This window comes from Fistularia commersonii, chromosome 28, assembly GCF_037954325.1.
Source record: "Fistularia commersonii isolate RoL2024-O1a breed Wild chromosome 28, RoL_Fcom_v1.0, whole genome shotgun sequence".
Taxonomy (NCBI): domain Eukaryota; kingdom Metazoa; phylum Chordata; class Actinopteri; order Syngnathiformes; family Fistulariidae; genus Fistularia; species Fistularia commersonii.
In genome coordinates this window covers 2,405,215-2,425,613 of record NC_141311.1, presented here as the reverse complement: position 1 = coordinate 2,425,613, position 20,399 = coordinate 2,405,215, and the positions used below count along the sequence as shown (strand labels likewise).

Below are 20,399 nucleotides of genomic sequence, written 5' to 3'. Positions count from 1 at the left end.
CTATCTTTTCACACCAACTAACTTCCTCTCTGGTCTTACTCTAAACCTGACCTAAATAGAACTGAGCTGAACTGGTCTGAACTGATCTGATCTGAGCTGAACTGAACTGAACTGCTATCGTCTGACTCATCCTGAACTGACCTGACCTAAACAGAACTGAGCTCAACTGAACCAAGCTGAGTTAGCTGAACTGAATTGATCCGAACTGAATTGAATTGAACTGAAATTCTATGAACTGAACGGACCTGAACTGCTATGATCTCAGCTGAGTTAGCTGAACTGACTTGAACTGAACTGAACTGAACTGCTATGATCTCAGCTGAGTTAGCTGAACTGAATTGATCCGAACTGATTCGATCTGAACTGATCTGAACTGATCTGAACTGAACTGAACTGCTATGATCTGACTCATCCTGAACTGACTTGACCTAAACAGAACTGAGCTCAACTGAACCGAACTGAGTTAGCTGAACTGAATTGATCCGAACTGTTTCGATCTGAACTGAATTGAATTGAACTGAAATTCTATGAACTGAATGGAACTGAACTGCTATGATCTCAGCTGAGTTAGCTGAACTTACTTGAACTGAACTGAACTGAACTGAACTGCCATAATCTCAGCTGAGTTCGCTGAACTGAATTGATCTGAACTGATCTGAACTGAATTGAACTGAACTGAACTGAACTGAACTGCTATGATCTGACTCATCCTGAACTGACTGAACTAACAGAACTCAGCTGAACTGAACTGAGCTGAGTTAGCTAAACAATAGCTGACAATGAAAAGGACAAAGACAACAACAAGGATAACAGAATGACAACAACCTCAGCATCCTTCTACCACGATCCTCACCATCCCTCCTCCGTCCACATCCAAATCATCTCAGTTTCCTCTTCACTCACAGATAGAAGACCTTCTCACGAAGTTCAATGTGTAGGGAAGTGCGCAAATGAATCATCTGCGTAACTACAATTCAAATTTCTAAATGCTCTGTATTTCACTCGAAAAGCCGGTCCAGTGAATGTGGGGAACCTCCTGTAGACTTTTCCCCGCTGTCCTCCATCGATGTGAGGCCTCTGAAACAACTGTAGGCCAAACGAATGAGTCATTGTAGTAGATGTGGGTTTGGAGGGCAGCTGTCGTGATGTTTGAAGAACATTATGAATATGAAAGCCTCCGCAGAGACCCGTGACGATGTTAAAAACCTTCGCCGTCGGCCTCCTGCTGCCCCGGGGGCGGAAGACCTGGGCCTCATCAACCGCGATCAAGGCAGAATAACGCTGATACGAGGGTTTTCTTTTTATAACCCCAAAGCTGAGCCCGCTCCGGCTGCGCTTTACCTTTCTTCCAGCGGAACCATGACTTGAATTCAATTGTTTTCCGAAAGCTGATGCAGCAGCAGCAGCGGCTGCGGTATTTCGGACCGAACGCCCCAAGACATGTATGACCGGCACGTTCTAAATCGGTTCCCGAAGAAGCAGAATAATCACCACTTCTTGCACAGGCAATGCAAGGGGTTGCTTTTGATAAGTGCTTGTGTCTGTGTGTTTTGAAATTTAAAATGAATTAACATGGCATATAGCGTTATATATATATATATATAGTTTTGCCTTTATGCTATGTATCCAAATGCACTGCGGACAGCAAAGTAGGAATTTCACTTTTTAGGGAAAAGCGTTTTGAACTCTGAAAAAAGGACGTTCGGTTGATGTTGATGTTGATGTTCGTACCATTGAGCAAAATACTCAATGTTTATTTGAGTCCGTCTTGTATTTATGACCTTGAATTATCCACCAAATTATCCACCAATAAATGATGCTTTCATCCTTATCCTGGCACGTACAGTCATTTATTAGGAGCCACAAAAATATTTATAACACGATTTATTTAGATTTTACAAAATTGCCTTAATTTAAAATTACATTTTAAAAATGAACAAACTGAAATATAATAAATTTGAATTATACTCGTTGGTTATTTTACAAAATCCACAGGGAGCCGCGGGTTTCCGACCCCTGGTCGAGGTTATGGTGGCTTGTTGTGTAAATGGAAGAGTTGATCGGCAGAAACCAGATGTTCGTGGGATTGCCTGGACTGGAATGAGAAAAGGTAAAGCTAAACAAAGAAGTGAAACCCGTTGGATCACATGAACGGAGGCTCAGGTGGTTCTGGTGGCGGGTCTTTCCTGGTTGTTCGGAGGGTGCAGAAGGTCCTGGTGTTCCATCCCTAGGGGTGGTTGTGTGTTTTGGGGCGTTTTCTTCGGTGTTGCTGTTTCCCTCTCCATATGTTGCAGGTGGTTCTGAGCAGCCGAGAGCGTTTTTGGTCTTAGGTTTCGGTCCCCTTTGGTCCCTTCAGACGTACACTTAATAAATACACTCCATAGTTCCGTAACTTGTGTCTGCATACTTTTGTTCCCAACCTTTTGTTTGGTCTCACAGCCGAAGACAGAGACCGAGTTCTGTGTGCAAATCCATCTTGGTATTGATCCCAGTGTGGCGCTATACCTTTGTGAAAGGTTGTATCTCAGGTTGTGTCTCCCTCCTTTTTTCTGTTTCGACAAAGACGGCTTCTTTGACTCCTTTCGGAGGCGGCTATATTCGGAAACTCCCCGCAGGTCATTAGAACTGAACCAGCCTCTGGGATGAGGGGCGAAACGTCTTCAGGTGAAGAAATTCAAGTCCATTTGCCAAGACAAGAAGATTTTAACAAGGATTATCAACAAGGAGGTCCAGAGGAAGACCAGAGAAGATGTTAGCTGGTGTGTGATGAGGGGGTTGGATGGAGCGAGATGATTGGCTGCCAGCCCTGAAGGAAGCAGCAGAAGATTTCGTTGATCCATTTTTATTATTATTATTATTATTATTATTATCTGATCATTGCTGGGCATGTTGTGTGCTTATGTTCAATAACAAAACACATGGAGGGTTCTCAGTCCGATCAATATCCATTTTCCGCAATTGATCGGATTCAGATACCTGTTTTTCCTTTACGTGTCCGGTTTTACTCATTTTCCTTTCCGAAACAAAGACCTGCAAAGGTTTCATGTCCCGGGGAGGCAATAAAGTTTGGCGTTTGACGCCACATCTGCGTGCTCCTCCGCAACCGTTCATGTTTGTTGTCAGAAAGCGAAGCAGTAAATATTGATCACTCGTATGACCTCTGGTCCCCGTAATGCTCGACCAATCACGTCGTTCGGATGTGCGATTTTAAACAGTCCCCGGAGTCGCTCGAGCCCACAGTCGAGGGCGACTGCAGGTTTATCGAGGGGAAAAGCACCGGCTGCGTGTGGAAAACTGGCATTTTTGGCTCCAAGAAGGGCGTTTGTGTTAAAGTTTCGCGACTTGACGTCGGCAAATTTGATATCAGAGGTGCCCAATATGTGGATCGCTATCTAATAGTAGATTGCAAAGGTATTGTGGGTAGATCGCATGGTATTAGAATATTGGTGTCAATCAAAATAACTATTAGCGCTGCATGTGCTGTGTGTGACCGCCATGGTTGTAAAAAAATGGCACACTGCTTTCCTCAAGAAGTATCTGGTGTTCTCTAACCAAGCGCCTACGTCGTATGACGACGAAGACCTTCCTCAGTGTTGGAGCTCAAGAGGTTTAAGGACCTGAAGTCCACGGTTCTGGGTTCCTGAAGAGATTCTTGTGGCGGGGTGGCAAACGTAAGGCCCGCGGGCCAGTACCGGTCCGCCGCTGGGTCCAATCCGGGCCGAGGGATAAATCTACAATTTGAAGAAATACATAGAAATCATGAACTACTTTTTTGAAATAAAAATGCAGTTCTTCTATTATCTGCTAGGGGCGCACTGTTTTAGTCAGTGTTAGCAAAACGGCACAACACGATGTGACTCGGTACTTATAGCAGATGGCAGCAATGCGTCTCCCGGGTCTGTAAATAGCATTTTTACTTATTGTTAAAAATTTACCTGCTCTTTCATTGCCTCCAACGTCCTCAACAGCAAGATGTTTTTTAAAAAATAAGAATCCTGTATTCTCGGTGTGGATACAGCAAGTTTCGTCGCCGCTATGACAAGCGCCATGGTGAAAAATATAACAAAATGTACTGAGAAGTACCGAGGTCTAGTGTTGTTGAAATTGCACTTACTTGTCTTCATGTATCTCAGGTTGTTCATCATGTATTTTTTAAACGAACAGTTCATTACATGTAAAGATTTGTTTAATTTACCTGTTCTGCTTTACACTAAAACAAAGGAAAAATTTGGACTTTATGTTACTTCTAGGAAATGACACTATATTTTACTGGTCCGGCCCCCCTGCAGCAAATTAGGCCCTATGTGGCCCCCAAATATGAATGAGTTTGAAAGCCCTTTCTAGTCTCTGCAAAAGTCGTACTTTTGTATCTACGGAGCTCCAGCCTCGGTACCAGGACGGCTCACAAGCACCTTTGGCAAACCTTTGCCGGTCGCAGACGTTTCTAATAACGCCGTCCAACTTCAACTCTCGCGTTGACGTCAGAAGTGAAGGTCTGCTTCCACGTCCTGAGAGATCCATGAGAAGACATGGAAGACGGCAGGGACAGAAGAAGCTCATGCATCTCCACCCGGCCCGCCCTCTTTATGCGTCCGTCTTGAACTCCTTCTCTCAGCTTCTGTACCTTTGTTTTTAGAAAACCAGCGATGGCTGACTGACTTTCCCATTACCCGACTCTCCCGGCTGCCAGCCTTTTTCTGAGTGGGTGCAATTAAAGTGCCAGTCGTCATCACGCCAGTGAGCGGCGGTTGAGCTTTTATTTTATTTTTTTTCAATTTGAAATCAAACTGGGGTAAAGAATGCATTTATAATTCGGCGTATCGTAGCATTTGTTGAGCCGGTACGGGTCTCCACGAAGAAAGCAGTGTGTCCAAAAGCATTGTTGAGCGCGTGAACGGCACCTGTGTGTTGGACGGGGGTTCGTTTCTGCCTGGAGGGGGTTTGAGAGGCTGGTTTGTAATTAATGAAAAGCGGCTTTACCACCTGCCGCCCTAATGTCAGTGGGATCTAGAGGCGCGAACCCTGAGGAGCGGCATGAATATTTAACCGAGGCATGAAAGAGGTGGGAAGTGAATTCTTGGAATATGGGACGGTCCCTGTGGAAAACCGTCGAGCGGCAGGAAGAGCAGAGGACGACGCGGACCTTTATTCTTCTTCCGCATGCAAATATGCAGATTTGTAAAAAAAAACCCTGATTCGGCTGGAGCGTTTATTATCCACTGATGCACAAGAGGAAAAAAAAAATCATTTACTTATACCTTCAAGCGTGCGTCCTGGAGGACCTTACATAATGTGTGGGCGTGTGTGTGTGTGTGCGTTGTCATTTCATGCGATCGGCTTCGAAAGTCTGATTGGTGGAGATGTCAGACAAGAACCCAGCCCTGCAGATATGTGAGTAAACCACATGTACAGCAACCGCACACACAAATATATCCATTCATTATCCGCACAGCTTGGCTGGAGTCGATCCCAACTGTCATTGGGCGAATGGTGGAACGGTCGCCGTTCGATCGCAGGGCTTCACACGGAGAAACACGAGCGTTCACCCGCTCATGCTATGCGATAGATACCATCAGCCAGAGTGAGAGGAAAGGTGTTGGAGACGGTGGAGAGGCTAAGTGTATTTAAATGTATTTCACTGAGAGCCATGTGGTATTTTTAACGTATGATAATTTAAATATGTCCTACTTTTAACGCGACATCTGGTGGATTTTTTTCGAAGTGCCGCTTTATGTTCGACGGTTTCGTCGATGCGTCGAAATTTTATCATTGTTCAGGACAGAAAATTTGAATATTGTGGTAAAGTTCTTTATCATGATGCAATTACAAAAACAAAAATGTCATACATTCTGGATTCATTACAAACCAATTCAAATATTGCAAGCCTTTTATTATTTTAATATTGCCGATTATGGCTAGAATCTTAAGAAAACTCAAAAATCCTATCTCAAAATATTAGTATATCATGAAAAAGTAATTTTTTTTTTTTTTTTAATTGCTGTATCACAATATTCTACTTTTCTGAGACAGTCTTGTATATTCCATATATCAATGCAGATCCAAATGTAAATTCCTCTGTCCTCGCAGCCTGGAATGCACGGTAATCATCGTCTTTTTTTTCTTTTCGCCATCTTTTCCGTTAGTTCAACTAACTAGTTCAACTAGTTCAACAGATAAAATCAATTTCTTAAGGTGTTGGAGACGGTGGAGAGGCTAAATGTATTTAAATGTATTTCATTGAGAGCCATGTGGTATTTTTAACGTATGATAATTTAAATATGTCCTACTTTTAACGCGACATCTGGTGCCGCATGGATTTTTTTCGAAGTGCCGCTTTATATTCGACGGTTTCGTCGATGCGTCGAAATTTTATCATTGTTCAGGACAGAAAATAAAATTATTGTGGTAAAGTTCTTTATCATCTGTGATGCAGTTACAAAAACAAAAATGTCATACATTCTGGATTCATTACAAACCAATTCAAATATTGCAAGCCTTTTATTATTTTAATGTTGCTGATTATGGCTAGAATCTTAAGAAAACTCAAAAATCCTATCTCAAAATATTAGAATATCTTAAAAAAGTTTTTTTTTTTTTTTTTTAATTGCTGTATCACAATATTCTACTTTTCTGAGACAGTCTTGTATATTCCATATATCAATGCAGATCCAAATGTAAATTCCTCAACTAACTAGTTCAACTAGTTCAACAGATAAAATTAATTTCTTAACCTTTACAATGACCCGAACATGCTATTGGTTCCCCGACCCGACCGACGGGTGACCTGTGAAATTTATCTTCAAAACAAATTTTTGTTAGCTTTAAAATTCCACCGTATTATGAAGAAATATCAAAAGTATTTTGAAATCACTTCCAAACTGATTTTTTAAATGTTTATTGTCAATACAAATCTAAATGCACGGCGGACAGCAAAGTTTCATTGTACAGGGAAACACCTTTGCACGCTGTACGTATGGAAATAAACACTTTGAATCTTGGAGAAAAGATTTATGGACGTTGTGAGAGAGGATATGAAGTGAGTTGGTGTGAGAGAGGAGGATACAGAGATGGAGAGGCTGATTCGCTGTGAACAGAAGAAGAAGAAGCAGAAGAAGAAGAACCATTGACCCTTTTACTCACATGTCTGGACATTTTGGGGTCTCCAAAGAACCTCCTGGAAGTTTTGGGACTGTGAACAGTGAGAACGTGGAGTTTCAACAAAGAAAAAAAAACGACATGTAGGAATCCAACCAGCCAACCTTCTCGCTGTGAAGCAGAATCGCAGCGGAATACTCGTACATGACTGCAAAATCATAGCTCAACTTTTAGTTTGGTCTATTTTTATCCTGGAAGGGGAAAGAAAACACACCGTGTCCTTGTACGACTGTCTCCTGGCTCCTCCGATACGATAACCTACTTGCTTCAACTAATCTGCCAATTTTCTGGACACTTACTTGTACTCGCTCGGCTGTTTCATGTAAGGGACAAGTAGTGGAGATCATTGAGATCCACTGCGTGGCCTCTGGAGTGCCTCCTGGATGCAGGAGATACCGTCCGCTGTACCCGGGTTGCTCTTCTTCCGGCCTTCTGTGGACTTTCCAGGATGGCGTTGATGTCTATGTAATTACGATGGGCTCCACGTGCCGCCAACATCTCATTTTGCCACACTCGTTTGTTAGCGGTTGTGAAAACCCGACTTGTTGTCTTTTGTTTTGTCTTGTTTCATCCCGTCAGTTCAAAGGAACCCAGAGGAACAAAAGGCTCAGCGTGGCAGATGTTGTCAGCGGAGATGCGGGAGAACGGTCTGATCTGAGATCCGACGGGATGAACCAGACGCATTTGGGTCGCCGCACTATCGGTCGGCTTTGTCTGAAGCGCAATTTGAAACTGCTGTGAAACTCTCGTTCCACCTTTACTCTCGACGTTCCCTTTTGTGCGCCCTTGTGGTCGCGTCCATCTGTGGATGGAACTTCGTGACCATCTGGCAATGGTTGTACTGTCATTTCTGGACTATTGGGCGCACCTGAATATAAGCCGCACCGGCTGAATGTATGTGTACATATGTCGGCAGCACTTGGCTAGAAGCCAAAGCTGCCCACGATGTAACATGAGATTTTTACGCAGAAACATTTTTTTTTTAACTTTTCATTAAATACTTAGCGGTAACATCCACAATAAGTACTGGAAATGCTATTTTCTGAACAGTAACCGTAGCATAAAAGATTACCGTCATTTCCGGACTATAAGCAGCTACCTTTTTTCTACTTTTTTTCAACACTGCAGCTTAAACAGCAATGCAGCTAATTAATGGATTTATTTTGGGCTAACGAGCTTCATGTCGCCAAAACATGAAATTACTGTGAAATTGTGCCATTTATTATTACCGCACTGTATGTGTTACATATATTTTTATAAATTTTTACATACCTTTAAATTTGTTTTTATTCATTTATTTCGATCTTAACTGTTCTTTTTATTTTATCTTTTTTATTCCCTATTTTATTCTTTTTAGCTAACTTTTTTGGATGCTAAAGCTGCATGTTCTGTCGCACACGCCTCTGCACGTATACATAGATTAGCGATATGGATAATATCATTCACACATCAGGGCGATTCTGGGTCTCCAGTGAACCTCCAGTGAACACACAACCTCTCAGACGACCGTTGAAACGTCTTCAAGGCAAGAAAATCAAGTCAAGAGAAGAAGATTTTGATTCATTCAGATCTTATAAAGACTTTGGAGCGCCATCCAACCACTCACCTTCTCATTCACACATCTGGACAATTTAGGGTCTCCAGTGAATCTCCTGCATGTTTTTGGAGTGCGTTTCTGGAGGAACCAGGAGAACGTGGAGACTCCACGCAGACAGGAACCTGACCAGGGACCTTCTGGCTGTGAGTGGAAGTGCTAATCTCTGCGCCAATGTGCTAACTCCTGGTTGAAACAGTTTCCAAGAGTTGTCTAAGCTGTACGGAGTGAAATTAATATTGACCAGTGTGTATGTTCCTTTTCAAACATCCCTGTGATGCAAATGGTTTTGATTTTTCTTTTTCTTTCCTTCCAGAAAGAGAAGGGAGAGACTTTGAATGATTACGGGGGCCGTCATTTGTGTTGCGTTTGTGTTGCGCTAATATCCGGGGGAGAGAATATGCAAACTTGAAAATTGAATGGGCGGAGAAGAAATGTCAGGATTTCCGCCGACAGCTTGTCCTCCGCCATTTCATTCGGAAACTGAAAAAAAATAACGCGGACACAACAACCCGGCAGGTCCGTGTCTGCGGGTCGCCGTGAAAATTGGGCTCTGGATGTTTCAGAATTTGAACCATATCCAATTAAATCAAAGGGACAGTGTCTTGGAAAACAAATTGAAATGCTTTACGCAGTCTCGCCCTGAGAGCAGACCTAGAACCAATTGGAGGTTGTTTTTCTCCATCGCCGTGCTGCAGAATTGAAAGTTGAAAAAGGACCCCAAGGACCACTGCCCTTTCAATTAGTCTGTTTTCACCCTCCGATGCGAGAAAGTCGACGGCGGGGAGGTTTTAAGACGTTATTGCACCGTCAGACGCGCTTTCAGGAAACGGCCTTTCGCTGTCGGAGCTGCCACTTGTTTTAGCCACTCGATAAAACACGTGCATCCCGATCGTGATCATTTTCACGTCGGAACATCCAGAGCGGGCAGGAGGGGGGGGGTTGCGATCGTGTAAAAAAAAAAAATAAAAAAAAAAAAAAAAATTGGCTGGTAGACATTTGGAAATTAGCCCTGCTATAAATTGCAAATGTGAAATGGGTCACGAAGCTGGGCGTCTAATATTTATTCCAGGCTTGATGTGGGAAGTGATAGGCATCTGAAGCAGGTCACGCTGACATCTAATGGGAGGTGAAAAGTGTGAAAGAGATAGCGGGAGGTAGTTATTTTTCTGTCTGGAAGAAAATCTCCCGGTCCAGAGACCTGCGGGGACGGCTGTTGTGTTAAAGTGACGTCAGGACAAACAGAGATTGCGGGGTAATGACAACCGCTCAATAAACCTTTACGGTTGACAAAGTGCTGACCGCCATCGTCGGACGCCCTTCGAAAGCGGACGAAAACCTCCTTCCCCGCCATCTGCGCTCGCCAGCTCCGGCATCCTTGGCCAGTTTCGGATCGATAGGAAGCTTTTTCTTTTTGGCATTTTTTGGAAGACAGAGACAAACGCAAGGATGTTAATAAAACGTTTTCTTTTTTTTTTTTGAACATTCATTAGAACAGGTTCCTTAACAGAGTCATACACATTCTTACAAAACCTCATAACAAGATACACATTATACAATAATCTTTATAGGTCACTTATTTCCTGAATAGCAAGCGAAAAATAAAATAAAACTAAAAAAAAAAATAGAGGTAATATCTTCAACTCTCCAAATATTTTTTAATGGGTGCCCATTTGTCAAGATATAGGTCTGTCTGAAGTCGTAAGTTTGCTGTTATGCGTTCCATGCAGTTTACATCCTTAAGTCTCTGACGTCACTGGTCCAGGGTAGGTGGGTGGGGTTTGAGCCAGCGCCGCCGGTATTTCTGGAAAAAGTTTCCACAAACATCAAATCGCACAAAGGCTAGCGCGCCTAGAAGAAGAGGAACACCCAAGACAGAAGGTGGAGAGCACTGCGTCTGCTGTAAAGGGCAAATTGTGATGACCTCGACGTGGGTGAGGCAAAACGACCTCCGACACAGGAGAGCCAACTCCTCAGCTCAGGACTCTTCGGTCCAACCAAGACCTGAAGGACACTCCTCTGAAGACATCAAGCTCTGCATCCTGGTCAGATCGGACGGGCGGTTGGAGAGAGGAGTCAAAGAAGCCATCTCTGCTGCCGGGGACAGAGCGTTGCTTCCGTACTACATCCGACGGTATGCTCAGATCTGTCCCCGGACACGGCTCAAGCCTCAGCCCAAGTGATCTAACAGACTTCTGTCGTTTTACACCTTCTGCACATTGGTCTCATAGTCGCTTGGTCAGAGTCCGACGCCGGTGACTCCTTAGAATCCATCGTTTTTGTTCAGATCCAATAATTGTAGGGGTCAGAACTTGGCAAAGAGGCGAGGAAAGCCACCGTGTCCGTAACATAGAAGATCCAAAGAAGAAGAAGAAGATCCATGTTTTTAATTCCGAAAGGAATATTCAAATCTTTGTACTTTTTAAGACCTTAAAACACTTTATAGACTTTGACACTTTATGGTTTTATTTGTATTTCTTACTCTCCCTCCTTCCTACTATTATTTATTATTGTTATGTTTTACTCGAACCTCTGGCACAACAATGTCCTTCGGGATAAATAAAGTTCTTAAAACAGCATGAGGAGAAAGAGAACAGAAAGACGGCCTGAATTCAGTGGACACACTCCTGCCTTCATTTATCCGTTCATCGTCCTTATCCTTCCCATATCTGGGTCACCGGGGCGAGTGAAGCCTATCCAAGCTGTCGTTGGGCGAGAAGCAGGGATTGTCATTGAGATGACAGAACGGATGATCGTAGGTCTCGATGTGATGTTTGTATGAGAGAGTGAAGGGTTTTATGTCTATATGTGGTTCTGTGATCTACTGGCTACCAGTCCAGGGTCAGATAAGCAGATTATAGATTATTTTCCTGGTCTCACGCATCATAGAGAGCATGGGTGCACCAAGAATATTTACTTTTTAAAATATGAATTGTTTCTCTTGCATATCAGCATGAACATGTATGGCACAATACACTTGCGTACATTTTTGACCATTAGCCTTACCCTGATAACATCTCGCATTGATTGACCTCAGTCAGCTAACAGGAAGCCCGGCCTCAAACACACTTCCAAATGTCCGTCAGTCATGGCAGGACAGTATTCGGATCGAGATCTCGGATTGGCTGTGCTGTTTGTCAATCAAGCGCGTCAATTCTGCAGTGGGGACGGATGATCGGCTAACGGCTATTTCTAAAAGTAGTGTATTCAGGGACTTGCTGTAGAGTCTATTTTGATCGATCGGAGTTGCCTTTCGCGATCGACCGGTAGATCGGAATCGGGGTGATATAGAGGCGTACCCCTATTCTCCCTCGCATTCCCAGATCTGGACAATTTAGGTTCTCCAGTGAACCTCCTGCATGTGTTTGGACTTTGTGAGGAACCTGCAGGAACCCCACTCAGAAGACTCCACACAGAAAGTCCTTCTGTGGGAATCCAACCAGAGGCCGTTATCGTCCTTTATTTTGAAGCATGGAGAACGACTAATAGATGCTCCTCTCCGCATAAATCCGTCAACGCAACTTAGAAATCGTGACATCCAGATGGCGGCGGCGGCGGCGGCGGCGAGCCCCGCCTCGCTCCTTCCTTCCGCAATTCGGATATCTGATACGCGTCAAACCATTTTTCAACGGCGCCTCTCCAGGATGAAAACAACGGGGCTTTGCAACCCATTTGTCATCGCCGTTATCAACGCTACCGATTCTCACACACATTGCGGCCATCATGCGCCTGTTCTTCGCTTCACGCCGCCGCCATCAATGTTTTATAGGCTCACACTTGGCGGGGCCCCCTTCCTCTGAAAGCTCCTCGTTCATTTGTAATTTATGATCCCTGTGAAGTGGAGCCATTCTGACTGCACCTTCTCAACGCCCGCGACTTCAGCGGGGAGAAATATAGGCATTAAACGGGCGAACATTCGACGTCTGGCCGGTGGCTTGAGTATTTCGGATTTGAAGATTTGTTATGTTTAGAGGGGAAAATGAAACGGAGCCGCCGCTTCCTCCCCTCCCTCCTTCCGCTTGTAACAAATACATCACGGTGTCACCTTGTTAACCGGGAGAGCCGGGGAAACATCCGAGTAAAGCGGAGACTTTCGATTTTGGATCATTTTTCTTTTGTTTTCTCCCCCCCCCAGTAAGACAGAGATAAGCCGCTCCAGCGCTTGTTAGAATTTTCCTCCCGCGTATTTAGTCGTAATGAAACCCGACGCGCTATCGCGATCCGCTATTTCTAGGTCGCCGTGTGTTTATCGGGCCTCCCGGCTCATTGCGGCTTGTTTTAGCGACGCGCCGGAGAGTCTTTTGAGACTTTACATCGCGATTCTCTTTTAAACAAGCGCGCAGACGGTGAATATGTATGAGGATCCTCCTTTGTGACTGATGGTGGTATATCCGCCTTACTCAACAACAAAGACTGCCTCTTTTTTTTTTTTCTTTCCCTCAGCTCAGATTAGCGGCGTCTTGTCAGGGTTGAACATCTTGCGCTTCTCCTGGAGGGAACGGGACATTAGAAGATCAGCGGCGGCGTCTATCAGAAGCATCTCCGAGGGGATGAGAGGAGGTTTTTGTGCGTTCGGCGGCCGGTGATGTAATCCATGCCCGCCTCGTGGCGTTCGGGTCAGTCGTACACCTCCACTCCTGCAGGCCGGAGAATGGAAATAGACGCTTGATAGATGCGTGGACCTTTGAGGCATGTCAGAACCTCCTCGTGTGGAAACACAAGCCGGGTTGATGCGCAGAAAATATCTCACCTGTTTGAACGCGGCGTGTCTACATTTTGACTCCTGGTGTAAAGTCTCGTTTTTCCACCGCAGGGACTTGAGTTACCCAGAATCGCGAAAAGCCCCCATGCATTTTCACCAACGATATGACGACCTGGACCTTTTCGTTCCCGGCAAACGTCCACAACTCCTCAAGTGTTTTTGCAGTTCTTGCCCAAACACGGCCTTCTTGGTCAAAGAGAGGCGGATGTTGTCGATCCTCTTTGCGCGTTGGTCAACTTAATAATTAATCCCCGGTTCGTTGCCATCCATTGGCTCGATGTTTTGCTCTGGAATCGAACCCGGAACGGTCGCTTGCAATCTTTGACGACGTTAGCGACCCAACCTCGTCGGCGTCTTCTTCCTCTCCCTTTATTGACATTGACCTGGAATTAGTACCTGGTTTGGATTGTATTTGCAGAGGAAGACATTCGATCAGTTAAACTTAATTGATCCCTGTAGGGGAAATTCCTAAAAAGGAAAATAAATCTGAATGTAAATATAAATACAAAGACAGAAGACAGAAGCTAGCAAGACATCTGTGAATAAATAGACAGTAACAACAACAACACCAGGGGTGACAATGGGCAACGTCAAGGAACAGTGAGGGTGAAAAATACACAAGCAGAACGAAACGACAATAAAAATAGAGTGACAATAACAATAACAAGAATAAATTAAATAAACAAAAATAGGACCAAAAAGGATAAGGTGAATGCAGGTGAGGTATGGGGAGATTGTGGAAACAGTCGGACAAATTCCCAGATGACCCTTGAACTTTGAGGCGCGGTTGAAACCCCGACGCCGGAGGAAACGAGTTCCTGAAAATAGAAATTTTTGGGGGGATTTCGGTGGAAAAGGGGTTGAGAATATATACAGGGGCGTCGTGGCTCAGGAGGTCGGCTAAGTGGCTACCAACTGCTCACGGTTCATAAACATTTGACGTGTGCACGGAAAGTTGCAAAAGTGTCCTCGTGCGAGACGCTGAACTTTTGCTCCTGGTTTGCTTTTTGAGACCACAAGGTGGGAAAGCGCTATAGAAATGCAGGAAAGTCTTCCTGTCCTCTGCGGCCGGATTCGGAAGCACGTCGTTCAACTTTCGCGATCCCGGCTGTCAGAACCAGACGTGACCTCTGACCTCCACGGGAAAGCTTTCGCCCGCATGAAGCAGGAGAACAGAGGGGTTTAACCTTCTGGAGAGCGGAGGCTTCATCAAAAGGCGGCAAAGTGAGATCAAGACATGCAGTATTTATGGAGGTAGAGGTGGAAAGGAGGAAGGAAGAGCCTTCGCTGACGGCTTTCTGACCACAACTCCAGGTTACTGCGTTATTAAGGATTAAAAAAGGGGGAAAAACTGAAGCAAAATGTCAACGCCTTCACTTCTAATTCCCTCCTTTCATTCTGCAGAATAAAGTGATGAGCATTGACGGGGTCAAGGTGAAGCTTCAGGTAAGAAATCTTATTTATTATGGATGTTTGACACCTTCGCGCTCCAGGGGAATAACGGTTTTATTTACAAAAACAACGCCTTTATTTTAAAAGGCCAGTCAATTATCACCTCCCGCGCCCGTCCGCCGTCATGGCCGCTCTTTCCCTTCGCCTCGCCTTGAATAAAAAGCGACGGCCGTTGCGGGGAACGCCTCGGCGCCGTGTTCGCTCAATAAGGCTGACAAACAGAAACAATAAGGATGTCGTTCAATCATAATTATCTTATTTGGCGGCTTAGAAAGGCCAGCAAACAACCCAAATTATCCCCACCTCCTATTCATTCCTCATTATTGTCACACGGATTTGGGGAAAAAACCCTGGCTGGCAAGGAGGGGGGAAATGCACCTATGCTGAATGCAAATAAGAAGCAGAGAAAACCTAGGCAGTGGTTTTAATCAGTATTTTCCCCCCCCAAAAAAAAAAAAGTGCAATCTATCTTAACGGTCTTCTCCTTAAGAGAAAAAGGAAATGTTTCTGCCGCTGGTTCGGGGTAATGATGAGGGAGAGCGCTTCCTGATGGGGAGCCAGGCGACTTCATTAGAGCGACAAATTTATATTCATACATTCGCCCGCCGGCCGAGATTACTGCTGTAAAAGGGCCGCCCTGTACACGTAGCAGCTGGTACATTCATAATAATAACGATAAATAACAAGAAATGTAGACGCGTGCAATGTAGGTACAATATCATAATACTGCTAGGGAATATCTAGACAGGTGGAGCTCTGGAATGAATGTTAGTCGCAGCAAGACAGAGTATATGTGTGTGAATGAGAGGATGTAGCTTAATGTGGAATAAATGTAACTACAAAAATATAAGGAAAATATCTCGAAGTTTGGACGTCAACGTATATGCGGCGAGTACGTAAGTAGCCGTAGCCGTGAACGATAAGTCTCGTCGGTCACCGTTACCGTAGTGGTACTTTAATCAGTGACCTCCAGTTTTTCTGCAGTACTTTGGGTACTTTTTGAGATTTTGTCTGTTATACAGGACTGTCTCAGAAAATTAGAATATTGTAATAAAGTTCTTTATCAAATGCAATTAAAAAAACAAAAAATTACTTTTTCATGATATTCTAATATTATGAGATAGGATTTTTGAGTTTTCTTAAGATGTAAGCCATAATCAGCAATATAAAAATAATAAAAGGCTTGCAATATTTCAGTTGATTTGTAATGAATCCAGAATGTATGACATTTTTGTAATTGCATTACAGAAGATAAAGAACTTTATCACAATATTCTAATTTTCTGAGACAGTCCTATATGATGATTTGAGTTGACATAAAGGGAATCCTTCGCGGAACAACGTGGTCGTTGGAACGGATCATTGTTGTTAAATAAGGAGTGAACGTTCAATACATTTGAATTTATGACTTGTTCAAATCCAAAATGTTACATATGCATCTCTTGAAACAACCTCCCATTTGCATCAAATATACACTTCAGGGACATTTAGGGATTATTTTAATTTCTCACTTCCACTTGTTGACAATGGCATTGATGTGGATACAGTCAATGCACGTGTTTGATTTATTTATTTTAAGACAATCGGACCCTTTAAGACGTTCTCACGGGCCGCATAAAATGACATTGCGGGCCAATCAGAGCGACGGACGATTACCGCTAAGCTAATTCTTGCGGTTCAGCTCAAGAGACGTGTTTATGAAAGGATGTAATTAGTAAACACTTAAAATCCGACACCACGGGTGACGACAACCAACCCTGTTATAATGTATGACCTACAAATGTGATCACGTACATGAACACTAATGGATGGAAACTAATTGACCATCAACAAATGGGAACTTTAGGTCGTATTTATCAGCGGCATCGCCTTAGATTTGGCGACACGGAAGAGAGAACGCCGGCCCGTTTCGGTTTACAAAACTATGCATCAGCGCTTACTTTCCATACGGTGGAAATAATAATACGGCTGCGTCGTGTTTTCCATTTGCTGCACGGCTTGAAAGTACTCTAATAATCAAAAGGATAATCAATCAAGTTTGAACTAAGTGCAGACCTTGTTATGTAGACATGCAGGATAAGCTGTTTAAAAGAAAGGCGTTATATTTGTCGCTGGATTGAAAAGACGGATGGATCTCTTTCAATCGTTCACGCTCTTCCTCCAACGTTATTCCCCTGCAGATCTGGGATACGGCGGGACAAGAGCGCTTCCGCAGTGTCACTCATGCCTACTACCGCGACGCCCACGGTGAGTCTCACACACACACACACACACACACACACACACACAAGACGCAGGATTTGCAGGATTTAGTTAAAGCCGTATCAATGTTCTGTAATTTCTGCAGCTATCCGGAAAAACTTGATTACATTCTTGGAGTTTAATGGCCGACACCTATCCGTGAGGAACGTATTATTTTTTATGTTTTGGTTGGAATTCGCAAATTAATTGCAGTTGCAAAGGTTGTTTTTAGCTTTTGACACACAGCTTTATCACGAAAAAGAAGATTCATGTGTAACTGTGTAATGCCTTTGTCCTAGAATGGAAGAATGGCCATAACTGAGGACGGCTGAGAACCGTGTGTGTGTGTGTGTGTGTGTGTGTGTGTGTGTGTGTGTGTGTGTGCAGCTTCCATAGCCAGTCATTCATGTTAAATCCCCATTGAGCTCCAGTCAAGGCCTGGAAGTTCTGCAGTACCTTATTGTTCTTGGATGGCATTGACTCATTGACACACACACACAGACACACACACACACACAGACACACACACACACACAAACACACACACACACACACACACACACACACACACAGACTGGATGAATAACAAACTCAGAACTGATTAGACCTGTGTGTGTGTATGTGTGTGTGTCAAGTAGAGAGATGAGATGCCGCCTTTTCTATTGTTTTTGTCATTTTTTTCAGAAAACACAAAAAAATTAGCCATATGTTGAGTTGATTTAGCAAAAAATATATATATTTTCATCAAAAAAAATGGCAATTGTTCCAAAAAGAGCCAGAGAGAACAGAGCCTCAGTGGGATATCAGACAAATATGGAAAAAATATATTTAAAGTATAATAAAATAAGATTAAATATACTTTATTTATCCCTATGGGGGAAATTCTTTTGTCACAGCAGCGTAACAGTTACAGTATCAATAAATGCAAATAGAATGATAATTAAAAGACATCCACAAATAAATAGACAGCAGAGTGAGCAACAAGGATAAGAATAGGGAACAGAATGGATAAAAAAAAAAAAAGGGAGAAGAGATAACCAAAACCACAATAACAAATAAGGTTTTGCAGAACTCAGTGTGAATACAACTTAAATGATTGGTAATAGGACGTATGGAGGCTAGAAACATGTATTTGAATATATACCGTCATTCCCGGACTATAAACTTACTTTTTCCACACAGTTTGAAAACTGCGGCTTAAACAACGATGCAACAAAGTGATTGATTTCTGGAGGCTGATGAGCCTCGTCACATCGGAGCGATGAAATTACCGTGAAATACTGACGCCGTTCAATTCCAACATAGAAAAAGACGACTTTAGTTGTTTTAGTGCGCAGGAGGAAGAACCAAGATGGCGATCAGCTGTGGAATGGATGTTTATTTTTGTTATTTTTAGTGTTATTTTTATTCAGGTCCGCTCAATAGTCCAGATATGACGGTAGCATTAAATAGCACAGTGGTTGCAGGAGCATTTGTAGCCGGATAGCAGATTTAAATACTAGCAGGAGTCTCCGAAAAGGGTATTACTCGTTCCCCGTCTTTCCAATGAGCCGTAATTATACCGATTTACAAACATCGACATTATTAACAACATGGACACTCGGATCAAACGCATTCACTTAAGCTGCAGGCTAGTGTTTTGTAGCTAACCGCATACATAAATGAGTCCGAGAGCATCGTCCCCATTGAAATAATCACGTTTTTACAGTTGACTTGTTGAATTATTCAAGGTATTATTCGTTCCTATCTCGTAGCGACACCCAAAGTTCTCATCGGTCCCATTGCGGAGCACGATAAGGAGTATAATTTCCTCTCTTCATATTTTGGAGAGCAGTCTGAGACGTCTCTCGCTCTCTTTCTCGTCTGGATTTTCAATTAACCTGCTTTTGTTTCACCCGCGGAGCCAATCACGAGAACAGTTCAGGAAAGCTTATCCTCGTAGACGTCCACGTTTCGAATCCCCAGAGATGCGTCCTTTCTGAACTCTATGACGCGCAAAGAGAATGAACGTGAGGGATTTGGGAGTAATTACTATATTGATCACCCTGAGAGGATCCGCCGAAGCTTGAAAAGTTGTCGTCAGTGGAGAGTTTTTAAAAGCACCGTTGAGTCCTGACAGGAAATGTGCTTCCGCGGCAGCGTGCATTTGCTGACAAACCGCTGAATTTTTGGAACAAGTCCCCTGTTTCAGCAGAAAAAAACTCTCCGCGAGCTTTTGAAGTGTCTTGAGATGTTGCACCAAACGGTATGCTCGGGTGACGTGTTCGCCAGCTTCGGTGTGATCTTCAAACAAACGCTCGCGCAACTCCATCTGCCTGCCTGCTTCCTAGCGTGTAACTCTTTGACAGTTTCCCTGTGGTTTTTCCCCAGCGAACCCCAAAAAAAAACAAACCGGAGTTCCCGTCTGCCTGCTCCTCTCTTTCTTTTATCCCGACGGTAATTGCTGTCACGGAGGGCGGTGCAGGTTTCAGCCAAAACCCGTCTGACTCGCCCGTCGGTCCACATCGAAGAATCGCGAGTCGATTTTGCAAACTACCGTTTATGTCGGGAAAGGAAACAATCGATCTTGAAGCGAGGATTTTTGTTTTTTTTTCCACCTTTTGTAGATGACACCCTGTTTTCGCTGCAGAGTGAGATAACGGTAGAAGCCAGACGCCCACGGGAATGCAGATTTTTGATTTATGAGTAGATGAGCTCAGCGCTTAGCGGTTAGCGCTTCCCTCTCACGAGAGGAGGGCTTTTCTATGTGGAGTCTCCATGTTCTTCTTCTTTGGAGGAAAAGTTGTATGTCTTTATGAGATGTGGATGAGTCCAAATCTTCTTCTCTTGGACTTGAATTTCTTCCCCCTGAAGAGTCTCATCTCAGACGCTTCCTGAGCCGAATTTCGTAAACGTAACCGAAGAACCCGAGTTGAAACGTCGTCAAGGGAAGGAAAACGAAAAAGAGGATTTTGAAAAGAATGAACCGCGGCCCCCGTACGAAAACACGGCGCTGTCATTAGCGAGACAGAAAACAACCCAAAGATGAGGTTGGTGCTGAATAAATGGATCCGTTTCATTCAAACCCTTCAAGAAATGAAAAGGGAATGGCGTTGTACTCCTTTGTGCGGTTAAATAATACTTCTGTCTGATAGAAGAGCTGACAAGCTGGTCGTTTTCATGAATTTTGGTTATAATCGGTACAGAAAACACATCT

The 20,399-nt window shown here is 43.7% G+C and overlaps 1 protein-coding gene across 2 annotated transcripts in view; it reads left to right on the top strand.

Moving 5' to 3' along the window:
* Positions 1-20,399, top strand: part of LOC147217157 (ras-related protein Rab-26-like) — a 59,225-nt gene that overhangs the window by 14,244 nt on the left and 24,582 nt on the right. For both annotated transcript variants that reach the window (XM_086176531.1, XM_086176530.1), the window contains 2 exons: positions 14,916-14,957; positions 17,143-17,209. In XM_086176531.1, the coding sequence (XP_086032657.1) occupies positions 14,916-14,957; positions 17,143-17,209 (109 nt within the window). The remainder of the gene's footprint in view (positions 1-14,915; positions 14,958-17,142; positions 17,210-20,399) is intronic.